We start from the raw sequence: 25,876 nt of genomic DNA, 5'->3' as shown, positions 1-25,876 counted from the left end.
CTTGGAACCTCAACAGAGGGCTAACAGAACGGAATGGAGTGGTTCTGTTCGTACCATCCACAACTTTTCACAATGGAAACACGAAAACCGTTCTGTGTGACGAACTGAAATGAACTGGACTGGACTGGACTGGACTGCTTGGTTGAAACGCGTCTTAGCTCTCTCTCTCGCTCTGAGTCGGGCAGGAGGGACCCACTTTGAATCGTGTGTTTACAAACAGCAACCGACTTATAGATGCCACTTTCAAGCAAGGAAAAGGTGGCCCTTCACAGAGCACCCTGCTGCCGGGGCCAATTACCTTGCCAAAAGACTGAGAGGCTCTTGTTGTCAGATGTTTTTTCTACATTGAAATAAAATAAAACACCAAGTCCAGTTGACCTTGTCATGCTTGATTTTCAATATTAATTTCTTCAACAACGGCCTGACTGTAGAAGCAACATGGTCAGGTGATGTAACTGGTTTGTGTCAATTGGCGTAACCAGTATTTTTCATAAAAATATGATAACATACAGGAAAATGAATGTGGAATAAAATGTAATCCTTTATTTCAGTATAATAACATGTTTTTTTTTCATTTTTTACATAATTTGTCAAAGCTGATTTAGAAAACAGGTGCTTTCAGCATATGTCCCACACAATATTGCAAAAACATTGCATAAATTTAAACATAATGGTAATAAAATCTATTTCTATGTGATATTTTGAAATGAAGTAATCATTTTTACGAGTACACTCACATACACTCTCAGTGGATAAAATACTTATATATATATATATATATATATATATATATATATATACATATTACTTAATATATTTCTCATTCTTCTGTGGTTACACCACTTGACATCTCAGGCACATTCAGTCTTACCTTTTGTAAAGAAAATGGTGCAAATGTCATTTCAATTACATGAAATCAACATAGATACAAAATGTATATTTTAACAAACTTGATGCATGCATTTAAAAAGATTCAAGTTTTTAAAAGATTTTTGCATTGCTCATCTTGCCAACCCTTATTTATCACTGACCCTTTTACAGATTATATCAAGCATTGCATTGGGAGGGCGAGGAAGGTGTTTGGGACCCTCTGAGGCCACATCCTGCCACCGATGTTGAAAGAATTGTCATATTTTATTTTTACAACATTAAAATACATGCTCCTGATAATGTCTATGCATCACAATAGTTATATATACTGTATATATATATATATATATATATATATATATATATATATATATATATATATATATAGTTAAATTTTGATATTTACATTGATCGAAATGTAAAATACCATCCAACTGCCAACCAGGAGATGGGGAAGATGATGTCCCTGAGCAGACTGGCTCGTGGGGGATGGTGTGTCGCTGGGGGCAGGCAACAGGGAACCGTGGGAGGCACAAGAGGGGGCGGAGCAGGTTGAGGGACTGGTGATGGAGAGGCCTGAGCTGGTAGCTGGAACCCCCACCCCCCACCCCCCCGGGGGGCACCGTTCTTCTGCTGACTGACTATGCAGTTAGTTCACTTGTTTCTAAGCTAAGTGATTACATCTCCATTCAAATGTACTTCAGATACGTGCAGCATCTATCACATCATGATCGTTTCTGTGGCTCTAGTGGTCTTTTAAAAGGGTTTTTATGAGGAAGTAACATACTGTGTATCACGGCTGACCTCATTTATCGCGCTGTGATTGGCTGAGACGCTCGATGTCGGGTCTGAGGGGAGGGGGCAAGGAGAGCACCATTGTTCCTGAAGCTCTCTCCATTAAGGAGTTCTGCTCGATATTAAAGGCATGTAGCAGCTCGTGAAAGAGGTGTCTGACAGATGAAACAAATGTTCTCCATCATTAATACATAACACTGAGCACGTTGCTGTACTGACAGTCCCCTTCTAGATTGGATTAGCCTACTACTGTTACTTTCCTGTTCACTTGCTTTATTTCCCAGCTGAGGTGAACATGTACACGTTGGACTGCAAACTGAACCTTCGACCTTTAGCTGACTCCCTTCCTTCTCACATGAAATGCCCGCAGCGTTACGTTTTGCAGCACCTGTTGAAGAAGAGCCTTACTTTCCTTAATATTAACGTTACTTGTTCAAACACACAACAACAAACGTTAGCCAACAGACTGCAACTAGCTAACACATTAGCTGATATGCAAATTAAGTAACTCTGGGATGCATGCACAGCTGTCTTGATATATTTAGTTAATTACGATGTAAAACTTGACTGGCATGTTCCTGCTAATTAACCCACCTGGATCCCAGGTGATTTTCTGTGCAGAAGATAAATAAATTATATAAATAATATTCTTTCATTTTCAGAACATTACAGTTGATCTGTAATCAGTTGTGATCTTAAAGATCATCAATGTGAAGTCCTCTCTTTAATGTCAGCACCTGTGGTACTCATGATGCATCCTGCTGACCTCCTTCCTTGGCGTTGTTGTTGTGCTCCAAAACCACAAATGTAATGTTTTACTGTACACAGCCAATATACTGAACACAATATTAATGATGAAAGATTACTGTTAACGTAGCAGGATCAGAAGATAGATGCTTTTAGTAATCAAAAGCACTTAGGAATGGTAAATTAACAGAGTTCACGTTTATGTTTCTAAACTATTCAATTTATTTTTGTCAAGTCTGTGAAGCTATTATAGATATTTAAGGAAAAACAAAAGTTTAAGGTACACCAGAAAAGATGAATATTATATATGTTCACACTATTTCAATGCTACTATTACTTACAGATTTAAATGCACAAGAGTCAACAACTAACAATTTTCTATTTGCTGAAAATACTGAAACAAAGTCCAGTCTCAGATATGGGACAGACGGGAAGGCTGTATTTTAAAGCATTATACTGATGCATTTTAGTGTTTGTAACACAAATGACTTTAATGTCAGTGACCTGAATTCAATTTCTTAAACCGTCTTAATGTTTTCAGGTTTCTATTTAAAAATCAGAATCAAAGAATAGTTTGTCCTTACAGCTGGTGGTTGATTTATTACAGTATATAAAGGTTTAAACAACACAGCACTTATTACACTTATTGATTCAAACAATGTGAAAGCTTATAGATTAGGTACAAAATGTGAATCAGTGAGAATTAATCCAGTGTGTGCATTTTGATAGAGGAGCGGAGATGGACAGGAGGACACCTGTAAGACAAAACGGAAACAAACATTAGACAGTTGTTTCAATATAAGAAATCCAGTAAAGCAGCTTCTACCAAAAGCTAAAATCTCATTAAAGGTGTCTGCTTTTAATGTCTTCAAATGTACAGTTAACATTAATACTGCATTTCCAGTTGTTGCTAGATTTGTTAAACACTGGTGTCATGAAATGTATCTTCACAGTGGGGCTGTTTTAGAAGTCTCAGTGTTTCACTACCACTTTATTAACTGTGTACTGCGGTAATTCAGCCCAACATTTCCTTCGTGTGTGGACTTACTGCTGAGTCGCCACACAGTCCCCAACAGTGACGGCCTGCAGTTAGAAACAGGAAGGAGGAGGTCGGGAGGAGTGAGAGGGAGAGAAAACCAACCTCACAGCTCATTTAAATCCCAAGTCCTTTTCAGGGTGGACAGGTTATTTCCCTTTTTATTATCAAAGTCTCATGATTCAGAATTTTCCAGGAAGTTAAAATGTCAAATAAAAGAATTTAAGTTGCTTAAGAAACTTAGCTGTGTGATAATACTGACTTTGGTGTCAACAAGGCAAAACTGTATCTTCTCTTATTGCCTCTAGGACTTGAGGATATGCGACAGTCTTTACAGCACAGTACATTAAAAAGGTATCGCCTAGTGTAAATCGTGTGTGAACGCCATTTTTCTTAACAACATGAGAAGGTGTAAGGATGCTAAACACAGTTATCCACAGTCAAGTTATGTGGTCTGTTATTTCAGTTCCAATATTTCTCCCTACCAACCACAGCACAGGGCTGGACTGATGTTCTGTTTGTCTGAGAGAGGAACCAACATGTTAGTGTCGTCTGTGTCTGTATGTGTGTGTGTGCAAACTGACAGTGGGCTCAAACCACAGACTGCATAGGTTCAAACTAGCAGACCTACAAACAAAACAAAACAGTGCAGTAAGTTTAATGGCTAAATCTGCTCTGACAGCTTGTCTGGCTGTGAGTTGCAGACAGAAATGTCAAAGAATAAATATCAAATAAATATGAATACCTAAGATAAAGCATCTATACTGTAGAAGTGGATCACTACTGCTGAATATTAGCAGTACTGTATGAGCAAAGGTTTAATTCAAGCTCCCTCATAAATAAAGCTTGTTCATGATAAAGTTAGTTTAGTGTGTGTAGCCTTTGGTTTATAACTTCCAGGTAGCCTACATACACATTCAACAGCAGACTAGCCAGACTGTCAGTTCCAACCTATCCAGCATAAAGATTAAAGTTAGTGTGAGAATTAATAATTTAAATGAAGGTTGCTTGCCTATTATATTAATACCATGTTGAAACTTTTGTACACACATACACACACATGTTGTCCTGCAGACTTGCTGACCGCAGGGAAAAGTTGATTAGCTGTTGCAAACAGGCTTACATTTAAACAAAGAAACAGGGATATCAGAAAGAACATCATGTACTGAGGACAGTATGTATTGTAATGACCATGAAAGTGAAAAGTATCAGTTTTGAGGAACAAAGTAGAGACTTTAGCAACTTACAAACAGAGGAAGTGTAGGATTCCTCCACTAGGGCGCTGTCTCCACACGAAACGTGGAATCGTGTGCCACGAGGCTGGGACCAGCCTGTGCACCACCGAAGGGAGAGCTAAGTCTAAACCACAGCTCCTCCCCACCTCTGGAGAAACCTATCAGATAGTTGTACATTCTCATTTAAAATTCTGTGTAATGTTAAGAATAGCAATCTTTTTTAGGATGATGGCTACAGATTAACAGCTTGCTGACTGTGGTTTTCTGAATAGAAAAGATCCTTGTACAAGATGCTTTTGATCCTCCAATGCTTCAATAAATGCCAAATTAAGGAATAGCTTCTCTCCAGACTTTTCTTTTGCAAATAAACAAACGCGCTGACAAATTTGGTGACCCCGACGTGATTTGCTGAGGAAGAAAAGGATAAAATTCGACACTGTCCACTGCTGAGATTTTTCCGGTGGGACCGGCTCTGTGTTTCTGGACTCCTCGTCACTCACCAGGATCCCTCAAAGAATAGGTAAGCAGAAACCTGTTGTTTACAACCAAATTCTGTGCATTGACTAATACCAAATTAAAAGTGACTGAGGAGGAGGTAAGGAAATTACAGTCTAAATCTTATCATATAAATAACTACATTGAACAAACAATAAGTGACTGGTGAATTGGAGAATCAAAAGCTAAGGCCAAAATAGGGTTTGGGTCCCTAAGGGTTGGATTCCCAGGAGTTATACTTACAAAGTACCAAAAAACAGGGTTAGCGTCCCTAAGAAAACAGGGTTAGAGTCCCTGAGGGTTGGAGTCCCGTGAGTTTTATCACAAAGTACCAAAAATTAGGGTTAGAGTCCCTAAGAGTGAGTGAGAGACATTAATGACTTATCTGGGGATTTGTGTGTATAATAATATTGAGTGCATGTGTCATTAATGTATGGGAGGTAGACATTAAAAGGGGAATGAATGTGAAACAACTGGGTTAAAAAAAAAAAAACCTTAAAGGTGCACAAAAAAAAATAAAGTATGTTTTTTGGGAATAAAGCGAACAATTACTATTGGGAATGAAGTGGTATCACTATAAAAGCAAATAATGCTAAACAGAATAGTAATAATAAGACAAAATAATACATTTTTTTGACTTTATGGTGAAACAATGTTAATCTTAATAGAAAATATAATTGCGTGTGTTGAAAACTGCTGTGTGTTTTAAAAAGCAGTGTTGAGAATCGCAATGTTGGTGGATTTGTGAAATTGAGCAGTGTAATGTTGGGTTGTTTTCATGGACATGAGTGACTGGGGAGACGTGCCACACCTCCTAGGTAGATTGCCAACTGTGTCTTACGAAGATATTGTGTGTTAACATTAAGTCACGAGCCGGTCGCATCTCAGCCTCCTCCTGTTGTTTTGACATTCGAAGAACGTGTAGCTGCGTGTGAGAAGACACTAACAGGGTTAGGAAAGTTGTGGATTGTGTAGTTTATGGTTTTTATCTTAGATAGTACAACCCAAACCAATGTATCTTATTTGAAATTATTAAAAGGACACCTCAAGGTGTATGTGTAAAAACATAATGGGATATCAGCCTAGGAGTTTGAGCCAGTTAAAGGCAAATGTGATACAAAAGCTAGAGGAAAAAATAGGTAAAAAAGACAAGGGACAGACAAAGAAAGCAGTGGAAAAGTTGTGGGAGAAATGGGAGAGACAAGGTCTCCTCACCAGCAACCAGGAAGCTGAGCTGCCCACCCTTCAAGTGATCATGTGCATGGTGACTGCCGTAGCTGCAAATCATAGAGAAGCCCTTTGTGATTGGGAGACGGCAGGAAGCCATAAATGGGGATTGGCATATAGGAGACTGGATAAAGCTAGAGACAGAGATGTGACCACCACAGCCATTTGTGCAATAATGACAGCAGCAGGCAAGAGCCAGGAGAAGGCGAAGGAAAAAAAAAGGAGGGGTCAGCAGGGGTCAGCAGCAGCCTCAGCAACAGCAACTGTGCTGCCAGTTTCCCCATCAGCACCTCAAGATAAAGGGGATCCACCCAGCCAACTCTACCCCTCCCTACCGGAAATGGACCCTACCCTATACTATACACCTCTAAGAGGCTGTTACGCCACCAAGTGGCAGAAAAAGAGGATGAGGTTGACAGGGACAAAAGTAAAGCCAAGCAGATGGTGGCCACCCCTATTGTTCCAGATGGGAATTGGCAACAGGAAGTGACCAAGGCCGGTACTGGGGCCATTAAAGCTCAGTTGCCATCTGCCGGACCAGCGCCCCCTGCAGATCAATCACAGTACTACCCCAGTCCTCCATATCCCCAACCGGGATATCCCCAGCCAGGCCCACAGTGGGGGGGCCCCAGGGGAAGAGGGAGAGGACACGAGGGAGAGGACACATGGGAGGACCCCGCCCCTGCTACCTATGTGGACAACTCGGACATTGGGCCAGAGACTGCCCTAGAGGAGAAGGGGGTTCCCAAGCTCTGCAACAACAAGGACAATTTCATCACAGAGGAGGAAGGGGAGGGCCAAGAGGAGGAGGCCCCCGGCTGCCATTTCTGGCCCAGATGCCAGCCTCAGCTTGAGATTCACAGGACTACTGAAGGGGCCTGCGGACTAACACAGGCCAGTTCTTCGCACCTATTACAGAACCAATGGTGGCTTGTGAGATCAATGGCAAGACTTACTTGTTAATGGCGGACACTGGAGCATCCATACAAGGCCCCACTGGATGATCTATATTGCACTTTGAACTATCTCACTCAGCCAGATGAGATCTATGACCAAGCATGGCAAGAAGAAGTAAACTACACAACGCAGCAATTACAAATCACTTCTATCTTCGCTGGAAAGGAGGGTGTGGCAGCAGGATGCTCACTGACAGAAGATCAACGACGATGGTACGCTTTAGACACTGAATCAAGCCCACATGTCACCTTGGACGACATTCTCTTGACTGCGCCTACAGCTGAAGCCTGCCTGACTGCTACACACTCCCTGCTCACACTGCTTGCAGAACAAGGGTACAAAGTCAAGAGAGACAAAGTGCAAGTTTGTAGACGCATGGTTGTGTTTCTAGGTCGCGAGATCTCTCATGAAGGACACACCCTCACCACATCACATCACAGAAAACCAGCCACAGTCCATCAAATGCTAGCCTTTTTAGGCCTGACAGGGTACAGCCGTGACCATGTTCCAGCGTATGTGGAGACTCACACAACCCCTGCGTGACATGGTGGCGGAGATGGGAAATCACAACCTCACTGCCGCCCTATCTTGGACCCAACCAGCTGAAGAGGCTTTCACCCTCACGAAACAAGCACTGGCACAAGCTGCTGCTCTGACATCACCTGACTACACAAAACCCTTCCATCTTGATGTTTCTGAAAAAGCTGGAGTAGTTAATGCTGTGCTTTTCCAGAAAAAGGAGGGAGAAAAAAGAGTGCTAATGTACCACAGCTCCAAACTTTATAATATGGAAACACAGCAAGCAGGATGCACAAGGAATTTGGCAAAAGCAATCACAAAACCATGCCACATAGTAATGTGCCACGAATTGAAAGTGAACACTGATCATGGAGTAGTGGCATTTTTGGGATCAAGTGCATTCACCTTCTCCACAGCAAGAAAAACAAAAATTTCAGGCATTCTGCTATTAGAAGAGCCCTGTCTGAAGGAAAAAGAGTGAACATCTACACAGACTCAGCCTATGGACATGGAGCTGTACATGTGGATGGACCGCAGTGGGTCAGAAGGAACTTCCTGACTACAGCCAACACTCCAGTAAAGCACCGAGCACAGCTAGAAAAACTGGTAAGAGCAGTACTACTGCCTGCAGCTGTGGCCGTGATGAAATGAAATGAAAAAAGGACACCAGCATAGCTGAAGGAAATGACGCTGCAGACTCTGCGGCCAAGAAGGCGGGAGGATAAACACCCAGACAGATGTCTGTCACCGTTGAACAACTACCAGAACTAACAGAGAAAGACAGAATTGACATGCAAGAACAAGCAGGAGTGTACGAGCAAAGTGAATGGCATCGGAAAGGAGCAACAAAGAAGGAAGGCCTGTGGAGAGCTCATGATGGAAGAATAGTGGCTCCAGCCAAGCTTTGTCAGCTACTACTCAAACAAGCACACGGACCAGCTCATGAGAACAAGAAGAAAACACAGAAGAACATTGAAGGATGCTGGTGGCATCCCCACATGACAGCCATAGTGGAAAACTATGTGACAGACTGCTACACTTGCAATGGACACTGGCCTGACTAAGCAGGCATACAAGTGCCCAATGGGAAGGTTTCCAGTACCAGAAGCACCATTCCAAGACATCACGATAAAGCACTGGGAATAACACATAGATTTGGAACAGTGTATCATCCTGCGTCGCAAGGTTTGGTGGAAAGAGCCAACCAGACTCTGAAAAGAAAAATCACTAAAATCTGTTTTGGCACAAAGCTCAGTTGGGTGGATGCACTGCCTTTGGCGCTTATGTCCATGAGAACCTCCCCAGGGGCCAAGACACACTTGACACCCCATGAGTTGCTGACAGGTTGGCCAATGCCAGGGCCACCCAGGGAGAGAGGTCATATGCCCCCTCTGGATGTCTGTCAGATTGACTGTGACGAATACATGACTGCATTCACTAACTTGTCCCGAGTTTTGTGTAAACAGGTACAGCTGGCCGAACCCGAAGCAACCATCACAGAGATTCCAGCAGTACAGGTAAGGGATTGGGTACGAGTGAAAGTTCACAAGAGAAAGTGGACTGATCCCAGGTGGACAGGACCTTGATCCCAAAAATGCCACTACTCCATGATGTTCAGTGTTCACTTTCAATTCGTGGCACACTGTGGGTTGGTCTTGTGATCGCTTTTGCCAATGCTGCCAAGTACCTTGTACATACTGCTTGCCCTGTTTCCATATTATAAAGTTTGGAACTGTGTTACATTAGCACTCTTCTTTCTCCCTCCTTTTTCTGGAAAAGCACAGCATTAACTACTCCAGCTTTTTCAGAAACATCAAGATGGAAGGGTTTTGTGTAGTCATGTGATGTCAAAAAATATTTTCTTGATTCTTGGTCCAAAGGTAAGCAGAAAATTGCATTGGCCAAGTCCACCACTGTGAAGTACTGGTGCTGTGGAACAATGTTTTGGAGGGACAAGTATGGGTCAGGAACAGGGAGGGCCTCAGGTACTGTGGCAGCATTTACCGGGCGGAAATCTTGCACCATTCTCCAGCCTTTTCCTTCCCCTTTTGTCACGGGTAGAATGGGAGTGTTCCATGTGGACTTGTATGGAATGAGGATGGCAGTTTGAAGCAGACCTTGGATTGTTTCCACAATGCCCTCTTGTTGTTCTGGTTTGAGGTGGTATTGAGGATGCCATATAGGGCCGTGCCCTGGTTTTACAGTGATATGAATAGGGGGAGTGTTAACCAGTCCTACATCCTGTGGTGGTATTGTCCAAATTTTTGACGGTACATTGTCTAATAGTCTTGCAGTATCCGGGTGATCTGTCTTTTCTCTGCCATGATATCTGGGGAGTTCCTAGTCTTCAAACACTATTTTTTCCTTCGTGGGGATGGAAATGCACCACATGTCTTCTCTTGCTTTCCATACCCGAGGGGCCTCTGTACTTTTCTATGTGAGTGTGAGTGCTCTTTTCACCAGTGGGCCCAATGATCTAGCTTCATACTGGCTCCCTACTGCCAGGGTGACATGTGGGCTTGATTCGTGTACCATCCTTTTTGATCTTCTGTCAGTGAGCAGCCTGCTGCCACACCCTCCTTTCCAGCAAAGATAGAAGTCATCTGTAATTGCTGCGTTGTAGAGTTTACTTCTTCTTGCCATGCTTGGTCATAGATCTCATCTGGCTGAGTGAGATAGTTGCGGAGCTTGGGAACCCCCTCCTCCTGTAGAGCAGTCTCTGGCCCAATGTCCGAGTTGTCCGCATAGGTAGCAGGGACGGGGTCCTCCCATGTGTCCTCTCCATCTTCCCCTGGGGCCCCCCCACTGTGGGCCTGGCTGGGGATAGTACTGTGGTTGATCTGCAGGGGGCACTGGTCGGGCCAGTGAGCTTTAATGGCCTCAGTTACGGCCTTGGTCACTTGCTGTTGCCAATTCCGATCTGGAACAATAGGGGTGGCCACCATCTGCTTGGTTTTACTTTTGTTCCTGTTAACCTCATCCTCTTTTTCTGCCACTTTTCAGTTCTTCCTCCTCTTTGCCTTTGCAGGCCAGATACTGGCGGTTGTGGTGCTCCAGGTTCTTCACCCATAGTTTGTAATTTTCTGGAGTCCTACCACGCTCACCAGGGCTTTCTGCACCTCTTCTGGCAGCCCCTTCACACACTGCATTTTCCACAGAGCCTGTATAGCGTCGCTGGAATAATGTCTGGCTCCCGTATGTTGTGCCCACAGTTTGGCTGCTCTCTTCAAATATTCCAGCATTGCTTCTCCAGGGTTCATCTTGATATCTCTTACTCTGTCTATGCTTCTGTCAGTTGGATATTCTTGTCTTAAGGCATCCCACAGTAGGTTCCTGAAGGTGTTGAATGGTCTGTGGTCAGGATCCACAGATCGTATTCCTGCCATCTTAAGTAACTTCTTTGCAACCCGTACCCCTCTGCTCTTCCCAGGAGGGCTCTCATATCTCCAGCACAAAGAGTTTCTCCCATTGTGAGTTTTTCCAATGTTGCAATCCAGTCTTCTACTCCTCCAGCCAGAGGAGGCAGTTTTCCCATCATTCCATCCATGTCTCTATGTGCAAAAGGGACATAAGCTGGTGCGCTGTTCCCGACCACGCGTAGGGACATCTGGATGCAGTTTACCTTGTTTTTTCTAGTCAGTGCAGAGAAGCTAATATTAGAGAAATATGATCTCTTTTCCTAGTTTTTGTCAGTACACGTGCCGCAGCATTCTGGATCAACGGGAGAGTCTTAAGGGACTTATTCGGGCAGTCGGATAATAAGGAATTGCAGTAGTCCTGCCTAGAAGTAACAAATGCATGCACTAATTTTTCGGCATCATTTTGAGACAGGATGTGCCTGATTTTGCAATATTACGTAGGTGAAAAAAAGGCAGTCCTTGAAGTTTGTTTCATGTGGGAATTAAAGGATAAATCCTGATCAAAGATAACTCCGAGGTTCCTTATGGTGCTGCTGGAGGCCAGGGCAATGCCATCTAGAGTAACTATATCTTTAGATAATGTGTCTCGGAGGTGTTTGGGACCAAGTACAATAACTTCAGTTTTGTCAGAGTTTAACATCAGGTCATCCAGGTCTTTATGTCCTTAAGGCATGCCTGAAGTTTAGTTAACTGGTTAGTTTCATCTGGCTTGATCGATAGATATAATTGGGTATCATCTGCATAGCAATGAAAGTTTATGGAGTGTTTCCTAATAATACTGCCTAGAGGCCTATATAAGGTGAATAGAATCGGTCCAAGCACAGAACCTTGTGGAACTGCGTGACTAACTTTGGCGTGCACGGAGCACTTACCGTTAACATGTACAAACTGAGATGGATCTGATAGATAGGATTTAAACCAGCTTAGTGCGGTTCCTTTAATGCCAATTACATGTTCCAGTCTCTGTAACAGGATGTGATGGTCAATGGTGTGGGGCCTGCACTGGCGGAGAGGAGGGTTTCTCGGAGCTGTGAGGTGTATGGTATGGGGGAGGGTCCATTTCCCGCAGGGAGGGGTATAGTTGGCTGGGCGGATCCCCTTTCTCTGGAGGTGCTGATGGGGAAACTGGCAACACAGTTGCTGTTGCTGAGGCTGCTGCTGACCCCGCCCTTTTTTTTTCTTCGCCTTCTCCTGGCTCTTGCCTGCTGCTGTCATTATTGCACAAATGCCTGTGGTGGTCACATCTCTGTCTCTAGTTTTTTCCAGTCTCCTATATGCCAATCCCCATTTATGGCTTCCTGCCGTCTCCCAATCACAAAGGGCTTCTCTATGACTTGCAGCTGCGGCAGTCACTGTGCACATGATCACTTGAAGGGTGGGCAGCTCAGCTTCCTGGTTGCTGGTGAGGAGACCTTGTCTCTCCCATTTCTCCCACAACTTTTCCACTGCTTTCTTTGTCTGTCCCTTGTCTTTTTTACCTATTTTTTCCTCTAGCTTTTGTATCACATTTGCTTTTAACTGGCCCAAACTCATAAGCTGATCTCCCATTATGTTTGTACACATACACCTTGAGGTGTCCTTTTAATATTTTTCAAATAGATCATACAACCCAAACCAATGTAGTTTAAGATTAAAATCATAAACCGCACAATCCCTGTTTCTTTGTTTAAATATAAGCCTGTTTGCAACAGATAATTATTATTATTATTATTAAGCCTCATGCCCTGCATGTGTGTATGTGTGTACAAAAGTCTCAACATGGTATTTATATAATAGGCAAGTAATCTTCATTTAAGTTTTTGATTCTCACAATGATGTACAACTACAGGATGTGAAATTATTTGTGAACACATGCTGTTTACAGAAAAGTTTTTAAATGCACTCCCATTATACATAATAGTTTCACATCATTTGAGCATCTTGGTTTTATGGTAAACTCTAAAGATCCAGTGATCATCAATGTTTTTATCCAAGACTTTGTTGAGCTATTAACCCATTTTATATCAAAGTATAACAAAATTCGTCTGTCACTGATTTTATGGATAAACCAACCAATTTTAGTTGTTCTACTTAAATGCTTAAAATGTCTGACAATACCTGCAGAAGACATTACTGTGAATACTTCTAATCGTTAAACAGCAATCACAGTACACCCATCCTCCACTGGTCTGTAACTCTACGTCTGCTGGCACGTTTTCCTGCTGCTTCTTTAACTGCCTTTAATCCACATCTGAACACCGAGGAGCCTTTTTAATGACACCTGCCAGACTGTCCTGGACTCTGTTGCCCCCTACAGGGACAAAAAGCCTAACAGAACACCCCAGCCCTGGTTAAATGAATCCACCCAGGAATGAAAGAGAGACTGTAGGAGAAGGGAACGAAAATGGAAAAAAACGGTTTTACATGTTTATGAGATCTGAAACGATGCAATGAAAAACTAATGGCAACAAATGGCAGTTAAAGAAGCAAGAACATCCTTCTTCTCTAATTTAATTTTAGCAAATCACTGTAACCCCAAAATTTTATTTATGGTAATAGACTCGGTCATCCCCCTGTCATTTTACCACGCCTCACAAGATTTGTGTGAGAAGTTTTTAAATTTCCTTACAAATAGAATCAATGATAAAAGGCAACAAATGACCCCCCTTAGACCGTGTTTTACATGCTGGTAGGGACATCATTAGTTGTTTTCGCAATTTTAAACCTGTATAGCTGTCCTTTTTTATCTGAAATCATTTCCCACATGAAATCAACCATGTGTAGCCTTAATGTTATTCTCACAAAGTTTTTTACTGATTAGTTATAGCTCCTTAGCAAAATAAATTTTTCAATCTACTTTTAAACATGCAGGGGTCCAACCTCTTTTAAAGAAACATAACCTTGACCCTTCATTACTCGCATAAGTTTGACTGCCAGATCATAGGTATTTACTTATTTTATGACTCAGAGGCCATGTGGACAGAAAATAAGATACAAAATGTTCATCAGAATCTGCATTGATCCCTTACGTCTAAGAAAGGTACATTTTCTATTTGGTTTTACCAGCTCCTACAGTCACTCTCGTCTGATCACCTCCAGCTGATTTCACTGCACAGGCCAATCCAGACCTCAAAGTTGTGACCAACAGATGAAGCTGTGTTGATAAATTGGATCTGTGTATGTCTCTCTGCAGTAGGTCTGAGCTTCAGTCCAAGGCTTTAAATCAGCAACATAGTGGTACTGATGGAGAAGGCCTGTGGAGAAGATGTGCCACCCTGAGGATGACACAATTTTTTAAAATGTAAGGTGGCTCAAACTATGTTTTTTCTTCAGTATTACAGTATTCCACAATTAGACATTAGCAAAGAATCCATTGACCTGACAGAAACAAGGCACCCAGAAAGATCCTTTCCATGATCATGCTGCTCTGTGGACTGTAAAAGGAAACTCTTCCTTTATAATTACAAATATAGGGAAATTCCACACATTCTTTACTTCTCTGCTACTGAGGTCTGTTGGTCTCTTCATGCAAAAAGACTGTGGAAACGTTTCTCTCCAACACATTGTCTGTCTCTCTCTGTCTGATGCTACCCAAACAAATGTCCCATATAAGAGACTGCACACAGACACTCCTTAATGAAAAATGTAGCTATATATTTTTTATGTTTCCTCCACTCACATGTGTGAACGTCAAGTTTTTCTTGATAATGGCCTGTAGACATGACCTCATGTATGCTTAGTTTTCCTCTTTTACTTTGACTTTGTGTTACAAATTGAGTCATCCATTAAAATACAACTGTGATACAATCAAGGCAGTTTGTAATAGGTTAGATTGATGAGTCTCACCAGTAATGTATGTTTGTATGTAGGATTCTTTCCTTTGAGTTTATTAAATACCTGCAGACACAGTGACAGGATCAGGCGTTTTTACACACAGATCCCATATATCAAGTCAAATGATATGAAAAAAACAGCCATGCTCAGGAAGTACAAACTCTGCTTCCTGCAGAGTATTTAGTTGTTCTGCTTAAATGCAATGTCTGACAATATCTGCAGAAGACATTACTGTGAATACTTCTAATCGTTAAACAGCAACTTCTCACCATGCTGCAGTGATGTAGCAGTGTACTTTGGGGTGTGGTCAGCCATCAGTGAGAGGGCTGCCTGTTAGCTTGGTGTTAAGTTACTCTTTAAACTAAATAACAAAATATGGCAACACATAGCAATAATGCTATCACATTTTACTGTTACTGTCATTATGTTATAATGTCACCAACATGCTGCCTGACATTTCAGCATGTTTGGGCTGATGTATACTAATATTTGGGGTATTGTTGTGTTTTGGGACTTCAGTGTTGCAACTTTTTCCTCCTCAAATACCCCATGGCCACTCTCCTACAGGTCCACTTAAAGGGTCAGTTCACCCAAACTACTAAAAGACAAACAAACTCTCATCTACCTCTAGCAGTTATCTCCCCACACAGATAGTTTTGGTGTCAGGTTTTGAGTTCAAAACCCCAAAACAATGGAGGTTAATCCACAGTATGCGTCTACTGTCTAGTTTTCTTGGGGAAAGAGTCCCCATGAAAACTGACCACAGTAAGGACTAAGGAAATGTCATTAATCTCAGATATGTAGCCTCCCTCTGACTGAAACCCCTCCCCAAACATATGAGTTCATCACATGTGAGATGTTGTTTCCTATGTGATAAAGCACATGTGCCTTTATGTGAATCTATCCAACACATGGAATTGATGTTTTAACATGTGGTATGTTAGATTTCACATGTGAAATAATTGTTAAATCACACGAATGTGAATGAATCACACACAGAAGGAAATCTGTGGAATGTTTCTCAGTTTTCAGTTTAACAGGTTGAATTTAAATGAAATAAATACTGTAAAGGCAGGTAATAAAGCACAGGTGCCTTTAAGTGTATTTTCCGTATGGTCTACTCGTTCACACGTGATACATTCAACCTGACAATGTCTCTGGGAAAGTATGTCACTGTTTGATTTTGTAAATGTCGTTTTTTCATCCAATCAGATGTGAGAGTTCACACTGATATCCGACTGTCAATGTATTGTCCAGCCTACCTGAAATGACTGCACTTTTGAGAGGACAGAGAAAACAATCTCAACACAAGGTCCATTTAGTAGCTGCTCCTGAGCTTTCAATCACATCACATGATCTTGATCATGAGCCCACTGGTCTGGAAATGTACATGTTCAAATTTCCATTTTTCTGAGCACTCTAAGGACAGCCTCGACTTCAACTGTTTCTCAATCTGATCCTCAGCTTTTAAATGAATGAGAAGTTTTTAAAGTGCTCTGAAAAATAAAAGGAATTTTTTTTTATTTTGTTTTAATGAATATTCATAACAACCACCAATAAACCACAAAGGCACTGAGAGCTGTTTGTCAGGAGGTTTATTAATTTATGTAAAGCATGTCTGTCACCGAGGCGGAGACTGTCGGAGAATACAACAGAGTAGAAAATGTATAAGGTGCAAAAACAAACACTCCCCTCACGAAGGCAAGCTATGTACAGCAGGTTCACATTTACTGACATCAGACATCTTGCTCAGTTAAAAGCCACGCTGAGCCAACAGGGAATCAAAATGAACTAAATACTTGTAGATAGAACTCCCCATACGCCCCCTGTTCATGCTAACGTGCTGACTACACTCTAGCTCGCAGACTTGTGGGGCAAACAGAAGGGGACAGAAAATATTTACAAGATTGAGGAGCAGTTGGCGCCCATGTGCTGAATGTAGCATTGATTTCCAAACTGCAGTAGTGCATGCTAACGCTACTTCTGTCAACAATCCCAATAAAGCACCTTGTATACTTAGCAGTATCAACATGGCAGCAAAGCGTAAACAGTGGAACATAAAGCCATTAAAAAAGCACCATAAAAATATAACATTGATGAGTGTGTGTGTGTGTGTGTGTGTGAGAGAGAGAGAGAGAGAGAGAGAAGCAGTCTGAAAATCAAAGTCACAGTCTTTGATTTAGCAGAACACACAGCAATTTGAGTTTACAGCAAGTGCCTCTATTTCAGTCAGTGTATTGTTGATGGGTTTGGAATGTGCCTTGGATACATATGAGCACACACACACACACAGAGTGAGATCACAGGGCTGCAGTAAACCAGTGGCGTGATCAGAGGAGCTGGACCGAGGCTCTGGGATGAGGGACTAACGTCAGCCACGTCGGTTGAGGTTTCTGAGTTTTCCAATGACGAGCGCCAAATCCAGCCTAGGCCTGACCTGCCCGGCTTTCCAAGCGCTAACACACACCCGGCTAGAGTCCTGCTACAGCCTAATGACAGCCATCCATCATCACACTAAGGGACTACTTAAAGAAGCACAACTACTCCATTAGCAAGAGACCTCTGAAACAGTGTGGTTAAAGCTGCACCGGGTTGAATACTGGTGGCTGCAAATGGTAACGTCAGGTTTTACTCAGGGGTAAGTGAAGTGAGCCACTGATAGTTCATTTCATTTGCTAGCTTAAAATGCTATATTTTAACACTGAATTTGTAGCTGTAGCCGCCGGGTTTGATACGATGACTGACAGAGGAGCGTTACCGGTCCAGATTTGAAAAGTCACACTTCACACGTTTCGCTGCTCTGATTGGTTGTAGGTCTATCCAGTTGCGCCCAGAGGCATTTTGGTCTGCGCCCGCTGATAACGCCCCTTGGAAATCGAAAATGAACTAAGAGGTTGACTAATAGAATTAATTGACTCTAGACTAATACGCATTTGCGAATTAGTCTAGGTTTTAAGTGTAAGCGGACAGTAAACCCATGGATGTATTAAGAGAACTGGATACTGTGTTCCAAGATGGTGGCCCATTCATTCCAAATACACAGTGCATATGGCAAAAACGTTTTTCAGGCTTCTGCAGTTTTGGGCCTATAAAGCATGAATGGCATGAAAGGAACTGATATGGCACTTCAAGACTTCATATTTTATTGGATCCAATGGCTCAATTATGATTCTGATTATACAAAGGGTCCTTTCAGGGGTTTTTTTATAGCTCAGAATCTATATGAGGAAAGATTTTTTTGAGTTGCAGCTTCAAATGTGGCCACTGTGCTAAAATGGCCTCATAGCCCAGAGCCATGGGGGGTTGAGTAAACCAAGATTGCAGGGGAAAACAACCTGTCTCACACCTCGGCTGCTGCCTTAAAAAGCTAATAGGCAACATCAGAAGTTAGTGTCTGGCTATTTCCAGCAAATGAGTTTGTGTTTTTTTACTGTTAAAGGGATGGTTTAGTGCTTGAGCTAATGTTTGTTTTGATCCATAAACTCACAGATGCCTTACTTGTGTCAGTGCATGCAGTTGCAGTTTGAAGGTATGTCAAACAGGAAGCTTAGCCTAGCTTAGCTCAATTCTTGGATGTTCATGGGACCTTCTCTCAGAGGTAGGAAAATGCATCTTCTCCAAAGCTGAGCGGTTGTCTAACTAAATCTTTGTCTATTACATTATTTTTGAAAGTACTCTAGGCTACACACATTATTTGTATTCATTAAGCATGGCTGTGTGCACAAAGAAACAGGAAATAAACATAATAAACAGAACACACCTTCAAATTGCATGCAGGTTAGGGACATAAAAATGCATCTGTGAAGTAACATGGCTCAATTCCTACCAAACAGTCAAAACGATGGCAAAGTGCGATTTATCACTTTCTATGTGTAAAAATGTCCTTAAACTGTTAGTGGCATCATTATTACTTAAGAGTTAAGTAGTACAGTAGTACAGTCTCAATTTGTGATTGTGAATAAAAAATGTTGCTGCTTTGAATAAACCAGTCCTCTTCTGTGGAACATGTCAACATGTCTCCCAGATCTGCTCCCTGTAACTGATTGTGTTAATACAGTTCATTTGGATGATCTTAACAATAATTCTGCTTCTGGAAATACCCCTTAGAGCGGAGCTGCATTGTTACTCAGCTGGTGTGTGTTGTGATTATTGTGACCCTTAAAGATGGCTGATGCTGACACCCGTCAATGAGATCCATTAACGGTGTAAGAATGATTCTGTGGGGCGCCACAAATTCTACAAAAACCCCTTTAAATATATCAACATAAATAAACAAAGGGAAGCTAGTATTTCCTTTAAACATTTACAAATAAATACTTGGTTTTGACCTTTAACCCTTTTGACCCCAAACTGTCAATCTGCTGGAACAGATTTGAATGAAAAGAAAAAACAAAAGGTGGTTGCTTGAAAAGAGTACAGCGGAACACAAGTTGCACAACTTAGTCCACTAAGCATGCTCAATAGTAAAAACGTAGAAAAAGGTTGCTAAGTCTGTATGTTGTGGTACTGACAGAATACTAAACCCAGCAAGTCGTTTTGGTTCATGTGAATGCTATGCTCGTGTCCTCCTCAACACACTCTCAGACCGTATGAACAGTTTTAAATAAATATATGCACAATTTCTTAAAAAGACAAAAAGAAATCAAAGTAGGACTGATGTGAGGGGTTGGGCCGTTTATGTGCCGTTCTTCTGCTCCCATTCCTGCAAAACAAGCACAGAGACCCACTTTCATCACCAGTAGCAGTTTTTCAGAATAAATAAAATCGTCGTAATCAGTAGTAACAGTACATGTAGAATCATTCTCAGTCAAGTAAAATAACAAAAAATAAAAATAAACATCACATCACAAACAACATTTTCAGCCTAATCCAGCTTCAGACCTGCCAAAACAAATCTGAATATGTGTTCCAGGTGTTTGCATGATAAGAAGGACATAAACTCATTACTAAGAGACTGAATGTTCAAACCATCAACAACTAATTTTAGAATGAAAAAGACAGAACTGCCTCACTTCTCTCCTCCACCCTGATTTGTGAGCTACATTGATGGTTTCTGAAACTACAGATCAGAGCTGGAAAAAGTCCTTGTTCTGCGAGTCTCAGGTCTTGGCTATGAAGTCCTGAGTCAAGTCCCAAGTCAAGATTATCAAGTTCCATCAAGTCCAAGTCCTAAACTGTTTGGAATCATTAATGAGCCATTAGGAGCCCATAACCAAATGAAATGCATTTCTTTCAAGTAAACCTTATGACATTTAAAAGCAAAATTGTGTGGTGTGCCCTCAGTGTGTGGCTCATGTGACATACTTGTCGTTTGTAATTTCTGAGCTGAATGTTTTACAAATTGCTGTAGCTTTTGTCTTTACTTTCGAATAAGATAATCCCTGGTATTATCTGTTGTCTGTCTGCACATTGTGACCCAATCGTGTAACACACAGGTTTTCAAACTGGGAGAGATAAGAGTACTTTACACCCGTAGCGCCCTTTTTGGTGTAGTGAATGCAAATATATACCTACAGCTACAGCCAGGGCTCCAGGCTGCCACCAGTGATCGTTTCATTGGTGGCACTGGTGCGCCTGAAATTTAGCAGGTCTGATTAAAAAGATAATTGGTGCACCAGTGCCACCAATGTAAAAAGTTAGTCTGGAGCCCTGACAGCTATATGGATGTGACTGCCACAGCTAGCCCGATACATTGCTCTGGCCCCAGTCTGCATTGTGAGCTCTGACCTTGGCCTTCCTGAGGACGTGTCCCCGGACTGGCGAGGCCTTCTGGCCGGCCTGCTGCCGGCGGAGCAGTGAGGCGCTGTTGACCGGCAGGGAGCAGGACTCTGTGTCGCTGGTGTCGCAGCTGGAGAAGGGAGAAGACTCCTGGGTCCGTCGCAGCATCGCCGGTGACTACACACACAGACAGGGAAAAGAATTGGACGGCTGACGGTGGCACGCAGTTAGTTGACGGTTGTTGGCAATTTCAAGTTAGCAACATTTGATGTCTGAACTACTGCGAAAGTATGAAAGCGCCACAAATGAAGCACAGGACAGTATGGGATCCCAGGTGCTCTGACCTGGAGTCCAGAGGAGCCAGCTTTTGGTTCGATGGTGAGACCCAGGGTGACCCCACCGCTCAGGGCTTTCTTCAGGCTCTCCTTCACCTCTGTCAGCTCCAGTTCCAGGTTCACCCGCTCCTCCTCCTTCTGCCTGCAGTCCTCCTCCACCTTCTTCAGTCGCTCCGACAGCGAGACGTGTGAACGTTTGCCTAATGGAAGAAGGGAGGGGAATTTCTCTGAGTGTTTATCACTTTAATAAACTTGTACCTGGCAAGATGTTGAGTCCAGACCCAAGACTGTTTCCCAAACACTTTTCTCTCCTGCCCCTTTAACTTGCAGACATAACTCCTTGAATGACAAGCAGTAATTAAACAGAAAGGCCTTCTGGCTCTCTTACCAGCAGCAGCCTCCACAGCAGTGCGCAGGTCTCTCCTCTCCTTCTTCAGCTGGGTAAGATGGTTCCTGATCTCCTGCTTCTTCTTCATCAGCTCTTCCTCCTTGGCCTGCAGCCGCTTGGCATCGGCCTCCACGCGGTTCTTCCCGTACTTACACTGCTCTGCATCTGCATAACAAAGGCTGGGTGTGAAGAAACTGGATACAAGAGGTCGAGGACCGAGTAGGATCAAACAGCTGAGCCTGTTTCTGTTTCTACTGCAAGTGTCGAAATCAGATGAGGGTCACTCACTCTGCTCTGGAAGAGTGCAAGCCTTCGACTGGAAGATGCAGTGATACTGTTGTGTGAAGTTCAGATATACATATACTGTATGTTTACAATCTATTTCTAACTTTGTCATCCTGATCGTCCATAATGTAATTTTACTATGTTGGTCTATTCTGCACACGCGACATCTCTTTCCTGTCTGTCCGTCCTGGAGAGGGTATAATGTCATATTTTGAAGGGGGGTCGGCTCGCTACAAGTATTATCATTTAGTTTGTTTCTCACACAATCGTAGTGTTTACATTTGAAAATGTTTGCATTGATTGAATGGAATCACGGAGACAAGGTACTGCTTTGTCGAAAATAAATAGGGCTGAAAGTAGGACTGTGGCAGGCTGACTAACAGATTTTACTGTGTTTTTCTCTTTGCTGTAGAGAATTTGACTTTCTACAGTAGAACTACTCAAAGGTAGCAACTCTCTGTCCCACGAGAGTCTCCCCTAACTATGACGAAGGTTTAAATGAACAGTTTGGGTAATAATTTAACTGTTTCTTTTCTTTTTCAAATTTGTTTACAACCTGTCTGACCGCCTGACTGCTTGTGTTTCTTGCCCCGTCAGGATTCTTTTAGTGATGTTGTTGATCAACAGATCTCAGTAGTTAACTTGGGGAGAAAAATGTTGTTATTACCAACAGGAATAATTGCCAAAATTTAGAAAAATGAAACCCAAGTTTAAATAAACCAGAATTATTATCAACTTCTCCTGTGTCTTTTTATTAGCTGAGTGTAATGTGCTCTGTAATGTTAGTCTTTGAGCTAAATTGCAAATATGCAATCAATCTGGCAAAACTTTAGGTTCTTAAAATTGTGGTTAATTATAAAGTTAAACCACTTCCACGGATATTCAACATTGGATTAAGATATGAATATAATGCTACTGAACCCAACCTTAAGGATCTGAGCGCTGGACTCCGCACCAAAATGAGGCAGAAAGACCCCCGACACACTGGGGGTGTGATGGCGCATTAAATCTCAAAATAAGACATTTTCCAGGACAACAAAACCCCAAACCAACACATGTGGGGAAAGGAGAGCATGGCCTTTTTTATTAGGGCACTGGGATGACATGAACTGCCCAGAAACCCACTGAACTCCCAGCCACAGCCTCAAGCAGTTATTAATTACACCAGGACCATGCCTTCCCTTACTGGAAAATGCACTGAGGGTAACCATCCAACATCTGTGTGTCGATGTGCGTGCATGGGAACTTTGCTTATGAGGAATCACTCAATCAAACCGCTGCTGACATTTTCAAATTCAATATACTTATTGGACACTGGAAATATGAGAATTGTGTGGCATACTCTAAATCCAACATGACACATATTTGGTATTTCCATTCCGACATTTGGAGGAATGACAACCCTCCTCGTTCACACATTAGGCAAAAAAAAAACAACACTATTCCGAACCACAAGGATTAACACGACCACATTTCACCCTCTCCCAGCGATCTGGGCTCCGCTTCTGCTATCACGTCTGTTTGAGATTTACCCCAACGTTGGCAGGATGTTCAAGTCTGGCCCACGTGCGTCACATGGATCGTCTCCAGGGTAGGATAGGTTTTAGGTTTTCGAGTTATTTACTCCCCCCCTACTTAAACCAACTGTAATTTGGACATCCTGCATTTTCCAAATTGCTGTGGAGCAGAGTTTTGCTAGAAAGCAATCAGCTGTGGTGAGGCTGGGACTGGGGAGCCAGACACACTGTCTGATGCTCACTTACAGCACAAGAACTGACTGGGAAAAGTGGACTACTCTCAGAAGTTACTGTTTTAATGATATTTCAATTTTGATTTAATAAGATTTTACAGAAAAGTTGACTTTCTGTCCAACTTTTTACAGTTTAAGTATGATATGCTCTTCTGATATTAACACTTTAGTTACCTAATGAAAATCATGTAAACATACTTTTTTTGGTACTTACTGGAGTTGTTGCGTTTCAGAGAAGCTGTCCCATTCGTCCCGCTGATTCCATTCTTCTTGGGCTGGTTCTTTGGATCTGCCTTCTGTTTTGATGCCACCCCATTGGTCGCTGTTCCCTTCTTTCCCTTCAGCTGATTGGAGAAGGACAAGGAGGAGGGAGACTTCTCAAATAACTTTTCAAGTATCTCAGAAAAGTTAAAACTGTACTGTATATAAGCTACACACTGTACGTATACTATTTGTCCCAAAACATTTTACCAAAACAAACCTGTAAACATGATGGATATGCTGCAGTTTAAATGACTTTTTTGTATTAGGGTTAGGGGAAAACATTGAGGATATATTTGAAAAAAGCGGGAACTTGTGTGACAAACAAATTAGGCTAAATAAAGTTGTTACAGCTAACGTGTTAGCAAACAGTTGCCCATTTACACATCCAGAAGACACACAGCAACATTAGCATTCTCTGGGAGTCGTATTTGTGTCCACCTGATGAATGTCAGTCCCTAACCCTGTCAGCTCTGTGTTTGGTCTCCAGCAGCTCCTGAGAACAACATCTGGCTCTTTAGCTGCTAGATGCTCCGCTATGTTCACCTGCTGCTCTCTGACTGAGCCTGTCTGCTGTCTGCTGCTGAGCAGCTCGTGTACAGTGGCTTTATCAGAGCCTCTTAGCTGAAACAGCTGCTGCTGCGGCTGGAAAAGGTGCCGTCGAGTGATCATACGATGAGTGAACCAAAACAGTAAAGTTGAGGGTCGTAAAACCAAAACCAAGAGATTTAAGATGCTAAAAAAGCTGTGTAGAGCTGAGAGGAACTTCAGAGTTTTGTAATAATTCTCTGTGGGTTCATCACTATCAGCGATACCTTTCACATTACACATAGTCATTTGATCATTGTTAAAATAAAAAATATTGATTAGTGCAGCTTTAACCTACTGTTTTTGTATAGGTGCATTGTTTGTACTGGTAAAGTATGAAAGAAAATATGTATGTATATATATGTATATACTGTATTTTCAGGGGGCTGTGTAATACCTTCTTTCATGTATTTATTTACTTGTTTTTTATTGATTGTCCATCTTTCAAAGATGGAGCTACTTTGGAAAAACAGGATAAGGGATTGAAATCAGAGTATAGCTCAAAATTCTACACTATCATTACGCCTTGTCTACAATAAGAATTGTTTCAAGATATAAACTATTTTAATAGCCTCATACTTTTCATATTGCTAAAGCTAAAGCACATTATGCTAGCAAAACAGGTGCATACAATGACTTGAGAACTACATTGGTTGACTTTGTGATGCCCTTAACCTGATCTGATTGTAATGAGACATATGGCATTTGGGTTTGTCTTGCTGAAAAGGATACAGACCAGTTATAGCAGGAAACTTAAAAACTCTATTTTCTAAATGCGAGTTAAAACCGACTTGATAATGAGCTCCTAATATCAAGCTTGACGTTGGCTTTGCAGTGCTGCCTGCTGTCTGTTCTACACCTCGTTGGATGAAAATCTACTTCTTATAGTGGAGTGGTACTTTGTGGTCTTGGAGGCGATGTTAACACCCCTTGGCCACGCCACACACAGCACACACATCAAAGGGGTGGCGGGGAGGAGGCGGAGCTCCATACAACACCATGTGGTGACATACAGTATGTGGCCATGGAGGCAGGGTGGCACTTAGAGCAGGGCTGTAAAAATATACATTTCACACACAGCTGATGCTCATTGTAAGGGAGAGGAAGGAAATACACTATGTGGGACAACCACACACACAGCCCTTACATACACACTCTATACATATTCTGTACTCATACTGTACATATACTACACACAAATCTTATGGAAGAGCACTCTGCAGAAGTATTTAAGAAGAAAACCCAATTGTTGATAGATAGTATTGATATTAAATCAGTGATTTCAGTGAAAAGCTTGACTGGAGCATGTCTAGCACACAGGAATGATTTCAGGCCCAGTCATGGTGATAACTGAATTACTAGGTACTACACCAGAGGAGGAACACTCAGCCAAGCACCTCTCACTTTCACTTGTTCACAGGGCATGTAAGTCAGGGAA

General features: G+C 42.1%; 1 protein-coding gene across 8 annotated transcripts in view; it reads right to left on the bottom strand.

The window, feature by feature from the left end:
* Nucleotides 1-16,693: 16,693 nt before the first annotated feature.
* afap1 (actin filament associated protein 1) overlaps nucleotides 16,694-25,876 on the bottom strand; it is a 127,859-nt gene continuing 118,676 nt past the window's right edge. For all 8 annotated transcript variants that reach the window (XM_044185082.1, XM_044185087.1, XM_044185088.1 and 5 more), the window contains 5 exons: nucleotides 23,804-23,933; nucleotides 21,555-21,719; nucleotides 21,176-21,366; nucleotides 20,841-21,008; nucleotides 16,694-19,815 (listed from right to left, as the gene is read on the bottom strand). In XM_044185082.1, the coding sequence (XP_044041017.1) occupies nucleotides 19,789-19,815; nucleotides 20,841-21,008; nucleotides 21,176-21,366; nucleotides 21,555-21,719; nucleotides 23,804-23,933 (681 nt within the window). In that variant the 3' untranslated portion in view covers nucleotides 16,694-19,788. The remainder of the gene's footprint in view (nucleotides 19,816-20,840; nucleotides 21,009-21,175; nucleotides 21,367-21,554; nucleotides 21,720-23,803; nucleotides 23,934-25,876) is intronic.

This window comes from Siniperca chuatsi, linkage group LG22 (genome assembly GCF_020085105.1).
Source record: "Siniperca chuatsi isolate FFG_IHB_CAS linkage group LG22, ASM2008510v1, whole genome shotgun sequence".
Classification (NCBI taxonomy): Eukaryota; Metazoa; Chordata; class Actinopteri; order Centrarchiformes; family Sinipercidae; genus Siniperca; species Siniperca chuatsi.
The sequence above is the reverse complement of the archived record's forward strand: the minus strand, read 5'-3'. Positions and strand labels throughout refer to the sequence as shown.